Genomic DNA, 16,526 nt, shown 5'->3' on the forward strand with positions numbered 1-16,526 from the left:
GGACGAATTTTTCTTTAACTACGAAGTTTCTGAGAAAGCTGTATAGCTTTCCTTTGTAGCCGTATGGCTGCGCTTGGGTGGATGCCAATGAGTAATTACTCCCTTATTACAAATCTACTCCACCTTGGGGGATTCCCCTAAACATTTGAGCAACACTTTTCCCACTTCGAGTTACTGATCAATTCGCTCTCGCCCTACCATAAGCTTGCCGTCCCGGTTAGCTCAATTGGTAGAGCGACTGCTCCGGTGTGGCGGTGGTTCCGGGTTCGAACCCCGGACCAGGACGAATTTTTCTTTAACTACGAAGTTTCTGAGAAAGCTGTATAGCTTTCCTTTGTAGCCGTATGGCTGCGCTTGGGTGGATGCCAATGAGTAATTACTCCCTTATTACAAATCTACTCCACCTTGGGGGATTCCCCTAAACATTTGAGCAACACTTTTCCCACTTCGAGTTACTGATCAATTCGCTCTCGCCCTACCATAAGCTTGCCGTCCCGGTTAGCTCAATTGGTAGAGCGACTGCTCCGGTGTGGCGGTGGTTCCGGGTTCGAACCCCGGACCAGGACGAATTTTTCTTTAACTACGAAGTTTCTGAGAAAGCTGTATAGCTTTCCTTTGTAGCCGTATGGCTGCGCTTGGGTGGATGCCAATGAGTAATTACTCCCTTATTACAAATCTACTCCACCTTGGGGGATTCCCCTAAACATTTGAGCAACACTTTTCCCACTTCGAGTTACTGATCAATTCGCTCTCGCCCTACCATAAGCTTGCCGTCCCGGTTAGCTCAATTGGTAGAGCGACTGCTCCGGTGTGGCGGTGGTTCCGGGTTCGAACCCCGGACCAGGACGAATTTTTCTTTAACTACGAAGTTTCTGAGAAAGCTGTATAGCTTTCCTTTGTAGCCGTATGGCTGCGCTTGGGTGGATGCCAATGAGTAATTACTCCCTTATTACAAATCTACTCCACCTTGGGGGATTCCCCTAAACATTTGAGCAACACTTTTCCCACTTCGAGTTACTGATCAATTCGCTCTCGCCCTACCATAAGCTTGCCGTCCCGGTTAGCTCAATTGGTAGAGCGACTGCTCCGGTGTGGCGGTGGTTCCGGGTTCGAACCCCGGACCAGGACGAATTTTTCTTTAACTACGAAGTTTCTGAGAAAGCTGTATAGCTTTCCTTTGTAGCCGTATGGCTGCGCTTGGGTGGATGCCAATGAGTAATTACTCCCTTATTACAAATCTACTCCACCTTGGGGGATTCCCCTAAACATTTGAGCAACACTTTTCCCACTTCGAGTTACTGATCAATTCGCTCTCGCCCTACCATAAGCTTGCCGTCCCGGTTAGCTCAATTGGTAGAGCGACTGCTCCGGTGTGGCGGTGGTTCCGGGTTCGAACCCCGGACCAGGACGAATTTTTCTTTAACTACGAAGTTTCTGAGAAAGCTGTATAGCTTTCCTTTGTAGCCGTATGGCTGCGCTTGGGTGGATGCCAATGAGTAATTACTCCCTTATTACAAGCCTACTTGTCGCTACGTACAAGGAATTAGGGCTGTTTTTTATGACGAGGCTTAAAGCAGCCTGCATTTGTCTATCAATAACGTGTCAAAAATCGAATCCCACAAAGATAATTTATGCACCTCACGGGAGAATGCGTCCGTTCGTCTTCTTTCAAGTGGAAGTGCCCCTCTGGTAAGATTGAGAAGACGCTCGAGAAAACTTATGTGCATAGTTTCTTTATTTAACGCGCTCTAGGGGTAGCTAGAAAAATTTCGAACGCGCACGGTATTCTCTCAAATTTGAATGATAATAGTGCTTCAAATAATCAAGGAGAAAAATATCCAGAACTCACGCCCAGCTTGGTCAGTACGCGAATTATTTTTTTTTTTCGCGCTGAAACTTCGCCACATGTGTGCTACAAGAAAGCGCATACGAGGAGTGGAATAAGAATTGCTGCAGTGCATTAAGAAAAGTTCCCTCTCCCCTCTGTTCTCATCTGCCCCTCAACTAAAAAAATAAAGAAGTCTGAGTGAGGGGGTCATTCATTGCAACGTTATTAAACTGAGCTTAAGTTGGCCATCGAACCCCCCCGAAGGTCCCCTCCGCGTGCAGAATGATCAGTATTTTCCTCGGGGATTTCTTTCTTTCGTTCCCGCGTTTTTCACTCGACTAAAAGTGCGCGAAGAAACCCGGCTCCGGGGGTCTACGAAGAGTGAATCAGAAAAGCGTCTCGCGCCAAGAAAAGACCCAGTGAAGCGCACTCACACGGACGCTTTATTCCTGGCGCTATCAACTCCAGCACTCTCGGGTACCCAGACGAGAGTTCATTTCATTGCGAGTGAAATCCGCTGTGATGAAAGAAGGCGCAAATAAAACGGGAAGAGATCGGGACGACGAACAGGCGAGGGCACTTATAAAGGAAAGTTTCAACGAAGCTTTGTATGGGAGTGTTGAACGAGTTGAAACGACGAAGAAAGGCGATTGCTCGTCAGAAAAAAAAAATATATAATTAAAGCGTTCAAGGTAGAAAATTTTAACGGATTGGCCGCATGAACATAGGTTTTTCAGAAAATTCGAAGAAACAAATGAAATTTGAAGCGCAGTTTTTTATTTTCTTATTCCTGCAGCTGGTAATCAGCCCTACGATATTCCGCGCGGTCCCTCATAGACCCACTCGGTAGTTTCGAATTGCGCGCTTTTAAATCGCAGTCTGAATTGCGTAGCTTAACAAGTAGCTTCTCTGAATTGCTAATTTTTTTGTCATAAATTCTATTTTCGGTAGTTCATGCAAATAATTTTTGACGTTAACATAGAGTAACCGCAAACACTACCAGCAGCGACCCTCTCTGTAAATTTGTAGCTGGCATGCTTGCCAAGAAATATTTTTCTTAGCCACACGTCAGAAATTCCGAGTGACACAAACTTTGCGCTCTTGGTGCATGGCAGAATGATTATATTATCATGCAGTTATCCTTTCACCAAAGACAATAACGTCAGCTCAGAGCCCTCGCCCTTTTCTCGTGAGTGCTCAAGCTCTCAATATTTGTTGATTGCCCGGGATATGCTCTCATTACCTTCGTTTCGTTCTTGGCGTCTTTGGAGATAAGTTTGCCAGCTCCGCGAAACCTCCAGACAAATAAAGAACGGACCATAGCAGATACAACCAGTGAATCTGTTCACGGTAGCTTAGCGCCGAGCACGCGCGTAGCCTAACGACGCGAAGCGCCCCTTCGATTAATTATTCTCTACTCCACGAGAGAAGAGAAGGCATTTCTAACGAGGCCTTCTTGTTCCCTGGTATTTCTTTATCTCCGCGCTCCCTCCACGCTACTGAGTGCGTAATGAAGGGACACAAAGGAAGGAAGTACAAGAAATGGAACCGAACCAAAGGAAGAAGCATGTCGTCAAGAAATGCAAGTATGAATAAAGAACAAAAATAGCGAAAAAAAGTTTCCGAAAAACGGAAGAATGAGAGGAAAAATATAGAAATTGCGCGAAGCGTGGCCTCGCGCACCGGAGAGGGTAGGTCTGACTGCGTGATTTATGGAGAAGCATGCAGAAAGGCGCCGCGCTCGCCAGTGGACGTGTGAGGAATATCTATATTGGACGCTGGCCCGCGGCACGGCCGGAGTGGGGAAGATATCAGGGGTTAGGGAACAGAAGGGAGAGGGAAATGGGGAAAATTGGAGAGAGGAGGGCTGCTCACGAGTCAAGAGGAGGGGTAAGAAAGGGCGAAGTGCGATATGGGGAGGTGTAGGGAACGAAAGCTGCAGGTTCGGCCAGTTTCAATTTATCACCCGCCCAGCGTCGACACCGCAGACGGCCTAGGGGTTGTTATGCCCCGGGCATTCGCGGCGGCGGTGACCCCTCTTTCCAATTTCCTTTCAATCGCGGCGCGTGAGGCGTCGAGAGGTCATTCTCGACGCTGAGCCCGCTGACCACTTCAAAGAGGGCCGAGAAAGCTTTGTGACGTTGTCGTTTGTTACGCCTTCTTCTTTCCGGCGCTTTGTGGTTCGTAAAATTTCTTGTTTGGTGCGGTGCGGAGCGATATTTAGTTTTGTTTTCTTCATTTGACTCGTAACTGAGGCCGGCCGCTTAAATTCGAATCGGAAGCGCTCCCCGAGAAGCGGAGAAGAGCAGGATATGGGCGTGATGGGACAAAGGTGTTCTTTGCGCTGGCGGTGCGCTGGGATTCGTCGAGGAGCGGCAAACAGCAGCACGATGGGCTGCCGCATGACATGCACACCTTTTTTGGACGATATCTGGAGTGCGTTTTCTTTTTCTTTCTTTCTGCTGAGGACAACATCCTGAATGAATTTAGGAGCACACCATGCAGCACAAGATTAGGTGCAGCTCAAAAGTTCAATAGACTGTCTTTTTCATCATACAACTGGCAGAACTCTTCTGATTTCGGCTGGTTATTTATTCATATTGTCTGCGTTGTATACCGCATGTACAGAGTGTTCGAGCGAAAACTTCCAAACATTTTTAAAAGTAGACTTTTTGGGGTAAAAATGACTTTTGCGGCAAAGTATTACCACTATTGGAGGACACCAGAAAACCGGTGAATCTTTTAAATAGTAAGCTGGTTTACTAATTTTAATAATTAACTTTTTAATAGTAGAGTTAGGCGCCTAGTTGCAATTAAAAATTTGTAGGTGGTCGTTAGTAAAAGCCTAATTAGTTATTAGAATTTAGAAAACGCCATTACCCTTGGTGCTGTGGTACAACAAAATTTGTTTTTCGACTAGTTGCGTGCCTTTTAGGGGCTGCTTTGCCGGCGTGCTTTCGGAACAGCATGTATTTTTGCATGATACAGCTAAATCTTGTCGAGCCACAGCGGCGAGGATAATGGCAGTTTCGAAATTCAAAAAACTGATATGGCTATTTCTGACGACCGGCTACAAATCACTAGTAGAAACTAGGCGATTAACTCGACGGGACAAGATATCAAGTATTAAAAATTAATTAACGAGCTTACTACTTAAGACAACTCACCAGTTTTCCAGTGTCCGCCAACATTGGTAATACTATGTCGCAAAAGCTATATTTTTACATTCATTGTTGGCGGTGCAGCTTGAAACAGACGAAAGACGAAAAGAAAGAGACCAGAGCCGAGCTCTCGCTCGCAAGTGATGTTTTTATTGAAAACAACACTAATATTTTTACTCCATAAAACCTATTTACGAAAACATTTGAAAGTGTTCGCTGAAACACCCAGTATTTATACTCTGTAAGTACTGCTCGCTCAGGCAAGCCATTTGGCCTAAAAGCCAGGAAGGGCGAGCAAACATGCTTGCTCCATCCACTTAAACAAATTCTAGCTGATTGGATAGGGAGGAGCACAGCGAAAATAAGTTTTTCTGCGAGCCGATTTTCTGTAAACCTTTGCCTATCATTATGTGTTACCATCATGATTACCTAGTTGTGCCATAGCGTAATCAGAGTTCTACGTGCACGTGGTATGGTTTCTGTTGGTTTGACTCCCTGCTCAGAGTTTCTCCATATCGATGTCAGTCGCATCAAGTTTGTTCCCAGCGAGAACAAGCAGTAACATGCTTGAACGAGAACCGACACAACATCCTGGGCCACTAATGCTTCGAAACCAGCTTCGAAGCCTGCCCGGAACTGCACAAAACAGATCGAAAACATGGCTGCTCTGTATTAAACAAAAAATAAAGCAGTACTGGCCTTACAGCTGCAACGCGAGAGTAAATTAAGCCCATGTCTTCATCTTCTCATGTCTGCTGTGGGTTGCAAATTGTTAATAATTGAAAATTTGCAATCTATAAAGCTGTGGTCTCATACAACGCATTTTAGAGCAATTTCGTAAGCACGCCAAAAATTAGCAATAAACAGGCTGCACTTGTGAGAAAATAAAGGATATTTACAGCCTTATTTATTGTCGTTTAGAAAAATGCTAGGCAGCTAACTTGCCGTGACAAATAATTAGTTCACCTGTTTGCTTTGACGTGTATGTAGATGTTCAGTGCAATCGCGCAACCCTCAGCATGAACCGGAACGAAATCTATCATAACCTGGGCTTTACTCATGTTGTAAAAAAAAAAAACGAAACAATCTGGTTTGTTCTGTTACTTGTCTGCTTTTGGTAATAAAATCTTTACAGCACATTCCAGTGAGTGCTTTCGTCGTGTATGCCAGACGACACAAGAGGGATTGGTTTCTATTCCCAATTCACAAAACTATCCTGTCTTTATAGCGTCCATACTTTTATGCCAGGCCGTTAGATGAGCTTGTTGCTGGTAGTACGTAGTCCATCGGTGCCTGCTTCTTTTACTCAAGCAGCTCCTTGCCAAGTGAAACGAGAGCCAAGGGGCCAATAAAATAGTAACAATGACCAGGGCTGATTTCTGCCTCCAGTACCTCGTTCTTGTATGTTCTCTTAGCTCTCCGCTTCTTCACATCGTCGCCAAAGGTCTTTGTTCTTATGCAGCGTGAAAGGTCATCGTCGAGGTCAAATTTAAATGCTTCCGGCGCTCAGCCGGGCTACTTGTCATACATTTATATTTCCCTTTATTCTCCACCTTGGAAAGTTTATTTCCGAACTACTTCGACGAGATAGGCACTGAACTGCGATAGAAGTTTTCATTTCAGCTCAAAGCAAAGTAAAACTTGGAGTAGTACTCAGAAAGTGTCAGATGCAGCTTTTCAGGCGAAAGCATTCTCTTAATCTGTGAAGACTGGAGTGGCCTTGCCGACGGAGAAGAAGACGCATATCTTTCGGGCATAATTGAAGCTAATGCTTCCTCGACAATCAGACGAGTAGGAGGTAGCAGCTAAGTAGTGGCCTCAGTAAAATATCGAAAATCAGCAGGCAAGCTTCACTTCATCATTAAAATGCCCGGACGGAGGATATTGCCTGGTTTTCACGTCAAGTGGCGTGCTAAAGAAGGGGTTGAACAAACGGTTCAAAGCTGTGCCCCTCCCCTCCCCCCCCCCCCCCCCCCCCTTCACCTCCTTTCACCGCTTTACACCCGTGATGAGGTCGTCCTTACTTAAGCCGCGCAGCTTCCTCAACAACCTGCCGCCCAATCTCCTGCTCTCTCTCGCAAAAAAAAAAAAAATATTCTGGCTGCGCCATTGTTCGTACTGATTCAATTTTGTGAGAAGGAATAATCCTAACCGAAACTTTAAATCGGGTCATTGTCGATCCGTCAGCAATGAATTCCTATATTCGTTTTTGACATTTTCCGAAAGCATGTCAAAGAAAAGGGAGTAGCGGTATGGACAGCGACAGGCCAGCACGGCTTCTGAACAGTTATCGAGAAGCCGCTGTGATTTGATGATGATGATGATGATGTCCTTCAGAGCCGTATAAGTTTCGTTTACTTCTTCCCCAAACACATCGACGTCCATTTTCCAGGTGAACAGAGAACTACCAGTAGAAAACGTGCAACAGATATGGCTGATTTGCTGTTCATGGCACGATACATCGGATGTTGAAATGAGCGAGCTGAGAGCAATCCACTTTTTACCAGCTGTGAAAATACCAACATGGGGCGAGGAAAAAAGAAGAAGCGTGTTCTTTTAGTATAGCGTTTTTTCTTCAGGTAGTATTTTCATTCCAGGAAATCTCCGGTTTCATTCAACTGAACGTTGCACTTGGGACATCCTGAAAGCACATACAACTTCACCTTTAATAAACAAAAAAATATTCTCCTCGAACAGCCAGCTTATGAAACGCATGATCGGTACACGTGTCACTGTTCCTGGTTTTGTTATATACTCCGGTAGACTAAAGGCATCGTTTCTGCACCATCGGATCACTGAGAAGTGCAACACATTCTCAAACAATTCATTAAATCCGAAAGTTGTTATGTGCAACCGAGCTTTACAGCCAAGTAGCATCTTTTCTTTCACAAAAAATATTTAGCATCCTTTTAATTTTCCAGGAGAGCGCGCAAATGGCGTGTACATTTTGATGAATCAGGGGAGTGTATAAAGTTTTCATCAAAACCTTTGTGCACTTTCGGCACGTGTCCTGATTTTTCTTTCCTTTCGGCAGTTTTCTGAGTACAGCAAAGTTTTGGAACAAACAAAAGAATGCCTGGGATTAGTCGTCGTAAATTACATTGTTGCCGAGTCTGAAGAAGAGAATTCGGGCTCAGTGCGTTCCTGGCTGATGCAAAATATACTCAAGATTATATGTACACTTTAATGGTCTTTTCAGACAAAAAACACAAAAAAACTTATTATACGCATGCCAGCTGCGAACTATCTCATGAAGGAAGGTGTGGGTCCACACGATAGAATTTTTTTGCCTTACCTTACCAGAGTTTGATTTGAGGAGAGGATGTGGGTACATGCAGTCATGCACTGCAGTCGTCTGGTTTCGACACACTGTTTTTTCATGAAATGATTACTTTCTGGGAAACTGAAGGGAAACATCTTGCCCGCGTTTTCTTCTCCGCGCCAAAGCTCATGAAATTAAAAATGTATAGTAATAAAACAACGGAGGCTCACCATGGCGTACTCCATACGTCACCAAAGTGTGAGTTTGTAACCGCAGATTTTCGCTGTTCATCGATAGAGCGTGAACATGCTGGTGTGAACGGTGCGTTCATCAGAGCACATTGTCGTTTTCTACCAGTACGCCCCTGCTATCTCGCACATGCCGATATCTAAGTTTTTATAGTTTATGGCTTATAGGGGTTTAACGTCCCAAAGTGACTCAGGATGTGGGGGACGCCGTAGTGGAGGGCTCCGGAAATTTCGGCCGCCTGGGGTTCTTTAACGTGCACTGACATGTTGTCATGATTAGCATCGCGAGTGTGCTCATGAATTGGTTTGGTTTTATAGGGTATTACGACCCAAAGCGACTCAGGCTATGAGAGACACTCTAGTGGAGGGCTCCGAATAATTTCGACTACCTGGGGTTCTTCAACGTCCATTGATGTCACACAGTACAGGTCTCTAGCATTTCGCCTTCATCGAAATGCGATCGCCGCATCCGTAAGCGAACCCGCTTCTTCCTGCTCAACCGAACACCTCAACTACTGAGCCACCACGGCGGTCTGTGCCTACAAATTGTTATGCCACTCGTATATTCCCCAGCTGGTATCGAGAGCTCGGTGGACGGTTGCTGGACCTGACCCGCGACCTGAGGGCGACGCAGACAGAAGGCTCTCTCTTGCTGTCCGCGCCCATCGTCAGAGACAGCGGCAAGTACTTCTGTGTCGTCAACAACAGCGTGGGAGAAGAGCAAGTGCGAACCACTCTTTCCGTTACGGGTGAGTTGGGAACCCCCCAGACAAAACTACCCCTCCTTGAACTTAATTAAACATGCAGAAAACATTCAACTAGCTTCGGCTCTTGTTAATAATAAACTGCAGCATAGAAGAAACGACAGCCAAGCAGCACACAGACAAGGAAGATGATGGACGATGCCCTGCAGGAAATGCGAAAAATGTGCCGGTACAGAATGGGCGGGTACAGAAAAACAAAGAATACACACAAGCTGACTTCAGATATTTCAGAAGCCTGGGCCATCCGGTAGTCTGGTGATCAATGTGTCAGCGTGCCATCTGTATTCTGTCTAAGGAAGAAAGGAAGTGAACTTCCTGCACGAGGATGTCGGCAGATAAAGATAAGGAGATGAAATGAAGAAAGTGCGGGAAACTAGGGGTATAAGTAAGCGGACGTTTCGAATAAAATAAAGGTGTCAGAGCAGCATCGTCCTTGTATGCGCATTCCTTCACTGCCGTAGTTTCTTCTCTAGTACAGTTTATCATTAATAATTTACTAAATAGCTCAGCAATCCGCCTAATTGTCGTTCGTTGTTGCATATAAATGGGATGTGCACACAGAGAAAAACATTTATTAGCGATGTATGGTTTATTGATTGTGTTTTGCAGCTTTCTGCTCAACTTTAAACGTTTGCTTTAATTTGCATTAAAATGCGAGGCTGTGTGTTAATCACGGCAATAATGAGAGTGGGTTCACGTTGTTAGAGCCAGCCTTTCTGCATTTTTGATTCTGTAGCTTTTTCCCCTGCATTTAATGCTTATGATGATGCTCAAAACCTTTCCTCCGTCTCTATGTCGCCTCTTTGTGTCAGCCTGCTTTTCTACTTGTAACGACTAGCACTTAACGTACTTTCTTATGAGATTTGGGGAGAAGTGAATTGTACACAAGCATAGCAATCGCTTAATTCTATGCCTTTCAAGAGAGCAGCATAAATTTTTTTGTTAGATAATGCAGTGATGTACAGCATCTGCTTTCATTCATTCATATTATTATTGCTTGCCCCATTTTTGCGCTGCTGTAGCGTGAACACCATTGGTAGACAACACAGGTATTAGGTATTATAGGCCTATAGGTAATAGCTTTCTAACTAGGCAGCGTGTTTCTTTTCTGAAACAGAAGCTCATTCATTAGCTTAGCATGTAGATACGTATCATAGAGCATGCACTTGATTCCTTGAAAGCCCTAATCATAATGTGTGAAATACGTTAAGGTAAGCGCGTCTCTCCAGCGGAAGGCAGAACAGGGACAAAAAACATATGCGAGTCGGCGCAACTGAAAGCAGCCTTCTGCTGTGCAACTTGAAAAATACACAGAATTTAGAAGCACTTATACTAATGATAGCAGCTCGCCCCAGATGAAAGTCCTCGCTTAGGATGCAACTTTCTTTTTTACCCCTGGATAATATAACGCAAGGAATCAGCAGGATGTCTTTACATCGCACTCTCGAGGACTGCCACTTATGTTTGACAAATCTTTTATCCTGGAAGCTAGAGCGGAAAAGTTATCTTTCTGAAATTCTCACTCGTGTCATTAGAGTTTGCAAGAAACATAAAATCTTTAATCTGCCTGATTTCAAGTTAGGCCCAAGATGAGCCTTAGACAGAGGTACACTTACTGATATTGCTAAAATTTAACGAATGGCAAGAAAAATGCTTCAGGTTTCAAAAACTCCCTCACTGAAAAGCATTCCAATGTCGAACTAAGAGCAGATATACTGTCGTGTACAGCGGCAGGACTGCTGGTAGCATGTTTGTGTTTCTCATCGATATCCGAATGCGGAGCCAAGCTGCATTTTTTCACGTGTGTCGTTTCACACTTCCTTTGATACTCAGCGCCACTCAAAGCCGAGCTGTTCCCAGCGGTGCAGACTGTCGACGTTGGTCAGCCGGCGGTCTTCAACTGCTCGGTCTCGGGGCATCCCGTGCGCTCGCTGTCCTGGTACAAGGACCAGAAGCCCGTGGAGGCCAACTCTCGCTTTTCATTCCTCGCGACGGGCATGCTGCGCATAAGCGCAGTTCTCAGAGAGGACGCCGGCATGTACCAATGTTATGTGCACAACGAGGCCGACTCTGCGCAAGGATCGGCCGAACTACGACTCGGAGGTAAGGCACTAGAATACACAACTGTAATGGCTCCAGCGGTCGCATTTGTGAAGCCAGGAGCAGAAGCATGACAAAGCGTTGGCGGCTGGCTGCGTCTGTTCACCATTTTGGTATTTAATGCAATCTGATTGATCGGATTAACGATATGGATTAAGAGACGGACGGTGCAGGCTTATTGCATTAAACCACCATATTATTGATATCCATAGTAGCCAGCAGAATGCCCATAATTGGCTAGATAAAGATGCCACAGCGATTAGTATCCATTAAGATAAACGTTTCCTTCAACTTTTTATGGCAGCATTCTTTGTTTTTAAGTCTACAGGCGTGGTGGCCACTTTTTGTTCTACCCTCACAATTAAAAATTACCGAGGTAACTCAAACGCTGACAGCTGGTTAAAGGCCCAAGCCTTGGACACATAATGGAACAGCTGTAGCCAAGTGTCTCAGCAGGGCTTTAAATTAAGTGCGGGGGTGGAGGTATCGGTGCAGCTTTAGGAGCTCGTTTTCGGCCAACAGAGTATGGCGAAAAGTCTGTGCGCCTTTAGTACAGAGTAGTAGACACACAATACCTCAACTGTATGTTAAACTCACGTGCGCTAGCAAATGAGCTTAAAATAAAAATAAATACTTGCCGCCACGAATATGAAAATGTAGTGAGTTCTCTGTCCTTGATTTTAAGCTTATTTTTCTTAATCAGGCAGGTTGAAAATAAAAAATTAATCCCTCTCATGCAAGTTGGCAGTTAATGGATGCATTGTCTAGATAAAACACTCAAGGAGATTAGGGGGAGAGGTTTCATTCGCAAAAACTTGGCGTACCCACGTATATACAGTGTTAAGTCTGAGGCTTGAGGAAGTTGGTACATCATACTTAAGATGGAAAAACAGCCCAGAAACAAGGCACGAGAAAGAGCAGCGCTTTGTGTTGTCGTGTTCTTTTTCGTCCAATGTTTCTGCTCTCTTTTTCCTTCTTACATACATACTGTTTACGAAAAAAAAGCATAACAGTAACAAAACTAATCAGTAGTCTCTCTAGTACGTGATACCATTGTTTAGGCAGCCAAGGAAATATTTTCGAAGGCATGCAATGAATATTTTATGATGTAGGATCCTACTGAATGACTGCCTCCGGGTTTGAACACCAGAATACTATATTACGGAGACAATTTCGTTACAATATTCTTGGTGGTGTCCACACTGCGATAAAAGACGTGAAATATGCTGGATAGCTTCAACATCTGAAATATAGGTCTTATATAGTTTTCATTTTGCATTGGTTGCATATCTGAACCACTTTTTGCAATTATCTTCGTTTCAATATTAACACACTTTTAACTTCAATTCGCTTCTTCCCTGTAAGCAACTGTTGCTGCCCCCAACATTTCTTGAAAACTTCGCAAATATATCGAAAGCCACTGATCACATATACTCCTGACAGACTCGGGGGCAACACTCATCGGTAGGGGTACGCGATGCTCCATTCAAAATAGCGTTTATCGGTTGCTTTTTTTTTTAATTATTCCTCATTTATTATAATACAACCGAGGCACTTACGCTGCATAATAGGAGAAGAATGTCGTAGTAGAGGAGGGCGGGTTAAATTCGACGACCTGGAATTCTTTTGCGTCCTCCAAAATCTCTGCACCGGCTGCTTTATCGTTTTGCCTCTAGAAAAATGGGATCGCCACAGCCTGGTTAGAAACCGTTTCCCCATGCTTAGTGGAAGAACACCTTATCTACTGTTTCATTGAAAATGAGACCACTGAATCAACCTGCCTTATCTTAACCACATACCTGGGCTTGTAACGATCACATTGCGACAGTTTTAATGAAGCAGACACCGTTTATCTAATAGGTTATATTCTCTGATTACCTCATATCCATAACGGGTCCGCTTATTATTAACAACGCGCCATAATTAGCCGTACTCTCTTGTCGGCTCTCGAGAGGGTTTCGCCATACTCTGATGCAACGAAGTTGCGTTGGGGTGTCGATTAAAATGAAGCTGCGCTTCACTGCTGTGCTGCGTCTTTTTGTTCCATCCTCTGCGTTGAACCCATGTGTGTTGTAACAAAAAAAAAAACCAGCACCGCTTTGTTTACGAATGCGTGGCAAACTGCAGCTTTCAGCTGTTTACACAGATCTTTTGAAATACTGCCGGCGGGTTAGTGGTGCTATAGCGCACAATGGACTGAAAAGAGAGAACATTGTCTCTTTTTTCCATGGCGCCTGTGCCGCTATTTTAAGCATTACGGTGATGAAGCAAGAGCTAAATGTCAAAACCGCTTTTGTTGGTAGCATCACTGTCGGGCGGCGCTATCCGTGAATATGTAACTTTAAAATTTCAAGACATATTTTAGCCGTCTGTCTTATGGACTTGATTAACGTAATAATACACAAAAATCTGTTCACCTTCTCATCAGCTTTTACTATTAGCCGGTGAGATACACCAGTGAAGCAAGAAACTACATTCATGGCTCAAAACTGATCTCATAGAATGTTTTTTTTTACAGCACAAAGCGAAAAAGTAATCCTCATATAAGATAATTCGGAATTCCTAGCCTAACAGCGCACAATAAAACGGTATTTGTCTCGTTAAAAGTTTGCAATTTTTAGATTGAAAACCGACGGGAGATTCCTCTGGTAAGGCTCCATCGTTTCTTCCACAGTCTGCGGAGCACATGCAGAGATCGGTTCAGACAAGGAGGATCGCTCCTCTTCTCTAGCTGGTCTGCTCAGGATATGTGCCCATTTGCAACGCTTGGCCGTCCTCGTTTGCCTAGTTTTCAGCAGCAATGCGCTGTAATTGAACAGCATAATAAGTACTAGAAATGCTAATCTCATGTTGCCTGGAAAAACTACCTGCAACTAATCTTATCAATATAAAGGCGCAAAACCTGGAAACCCTACTTTATTAATATAAATGCACCTGGAGCGCTTTCTATTAAACGAGGAGTTGAAAGATAAGGTCATCACTGTTATCTTCTTTTTGTTTTTATAAAAGCTTTTTTTTTTTTAGCTCAAGCAAAGTTAAACTCAGCAGCCTTTTCCGAGTTACTTTCAACACTGTTCTTATCAAAGAATAAGAGCAGATTCCTTAGTCCCTTCTCTACATGGTTTCGGCATAACCGCCTCACGGCAGGACATGCACGAGCTTAACTTCTTGCCAGAGTAATCATGCGCCATCCAAAAGTCTTCTTATAGCTGGCTATGCCTCTCCAGTCAGGCGCTGGCAATTATTTCCAAACTTTTCAAGTCATGATAAAATATATCCTCGAAGTTTCTTCGGGTATAGATATATCGTCACGACAAAAATGATTGTTTTAAACCAGCCTTGGAAGTTTAGCGGCTTTGGCACGTTCGGCTGCCTAAATTAAAATCGCGGTATCGAACTACGGCCCCTGCAGTCAAATCTTAAAAGAGACGGAATGAAAAAACTGTCTTGTGCAGGGTGTTGTCAGTGCACACTAAAGAATCTCACGTTGTGCCAGGATGTCGAAATTAATCCACAGCCCAGCATTATACGGCGTTCCTCGTAGCCCACGGAACGCTTCGAGATGTTAAGCCGCACAAGTTCCATGTCAAGATACTTTGTCCTCAAGGTAGCACTAATTCTGCCATGAATAAGAATGCGTTTATTATAAATGATCAATCACTGTGGGCGCATATTTGATAAATACAGGAGGAGGCCCCAAAGCCAACGGCTGCGCAGGTGACCTCCTGGGACAAATGTGCAAAAAATTATAAGATATAAACAACAGCGGAAAAAACTGAAACTGATTACATAAAGTCATTTTTAAAGCACGCAGAAATACAACGTGATGCAACTAGATACGAAACATAATTTTGGTAAATCTTATATAAATGCATAAATAGACGAAAACAATTGAAGTGAGTGCTGCATCAGCTCTTGTCAATGAAAAAAAGATGTTTATCTCGATTGAAAAAAGTACGAAAACTAGGTTTGAAAGCATGAATGTTAGACGATTGCTTTATAGTGAATGATAATGAATTACACAAAAATCAGGCAGGGAAATCTACTGCGAATTTAGAGTACTTTGTTCCAGGCTTCGGTAGTAAGAAGCTGTTTTGGCATTAGAAGCGAGAGAAACGTCATCGAGGAAACTGGATGTCATTAATTATCGGAATGGGAAGTGGTCCTTTTCTGAACTTAAAGGTGAGAATGCCAAGGAAATAATGAATCACGGATGAGACCCCTAGAATGTTATGAGCCTGCAGTAAGGGTGCAGCACTGCAGGAATAGTTATTGAACGCAATAATGCGTATGGCTTGATTGCATGTGTTGTATCGATGATATCTCTGTTTTGTCGGTGTTTCCCCAAGAAGAAATACAACAGTTAATAAGACTATGGGTCAAAGCGTACTAGGGTGAAATGAGCGTGGGTAACTAAAAGTAATTTTGTGCGTTAATAAGTGCCCTTATGCCGCATGCTGTTTTTTTTTTGTAACGCTGTTTATGTGTCAGTCGAGTTTTAAGTGGCAGTCAAATTCTATTCCAAGGAACATCGCATGATCAGTAGCAACGAGTACGTGAGAGTCGAGGAAGATATGTGGAGATTCAATAATAGTCTTATAAGGATACGAAAAGATGATAAAGCTAGATTTAGAGGCATTAATAGTCAGGATGTTGTTTCGACGCCAGGTTGCTAAGTTTGCGGCATCAGCATTAATTTTAAGTTTTAAAGAATCTATGCACTTGTCAGATGCTAGTATGATAGTATCATTGGCATACAATATACATTTAGAAGAGGTACAGCAAGATGGCAGATCATTAATGTATACTAGGATAATAAGTGGTCAAAGGATGGGGCCCTTAGGAACGCCGACGTCAGCAGACTTCGGTGTAGAGTAAGTGCCAGAAATGCAAATTGCTTGGATCCGGTTAAGGAAGTAGCTGCGAATGAATGCTAGTGTAGGACCAGATACTCCAAGGGCGTTTAGTGCGTCAAAAACTATGTTGTTATTAATTGAATCAAACGCCTTCAAGATATCAATGAATAATGCGACAGTAAAAGTACCGCAGTCAATAGCTTCCTTAATTTTATGTGTTAATAAAATGAAAGATAATTCAGTTGAAAAACAAGACCGGAAGTCAAACTGATTCGAAGATATGATACTAAATTTTTTTAGATCATTT

General features: G+C 43.7%; 1 protein-coding gene across 2 annotated transcripts in view; it reads left to right on the plus strand.

The window, feature by feature from the left end:
* The window catches only part of LOC149371660 (cell adhesion molecule Dscam1-like), a 324,006-nt gene that overhangs the window by 226,355 nt on the left and 81,125 nt on the right, over positions 1-16,526 (plus strand). For both annotated transcript variants that reach the window (XM_089565897.1, XM_089565898.1), the window contains exons 7-8: positions 9,073-9,248; positions 11,097-11,366. In XM_089565897.1, the coding sequence (XP_089422023.1) occupies positions 9,073-9,248; positions 11,097-11,366 (446 nt within the window). The remainder of the gene's footprint in view (positions 1-9,072; positions 9,249-11,096; positions 11,367-16,526) is intronic.

The sequence above is a fragment of the Amblyomma mixtum genome, chromosome 1 (genome assembly GCF_055824585.1).
Source record: "Amblyomma mixtum isolate Tamu chromosome 1, ASM5582458v1, whole genome shotgun sequence".
In the NCBI taxonomy this organism is placed as follows: domain Eukaryota; kingdom Metazoa; phylum Arthropoda; class Arachnida; order Ixodida; family Ixodidae; genus Amblyomma; species Amblyomma mixtum.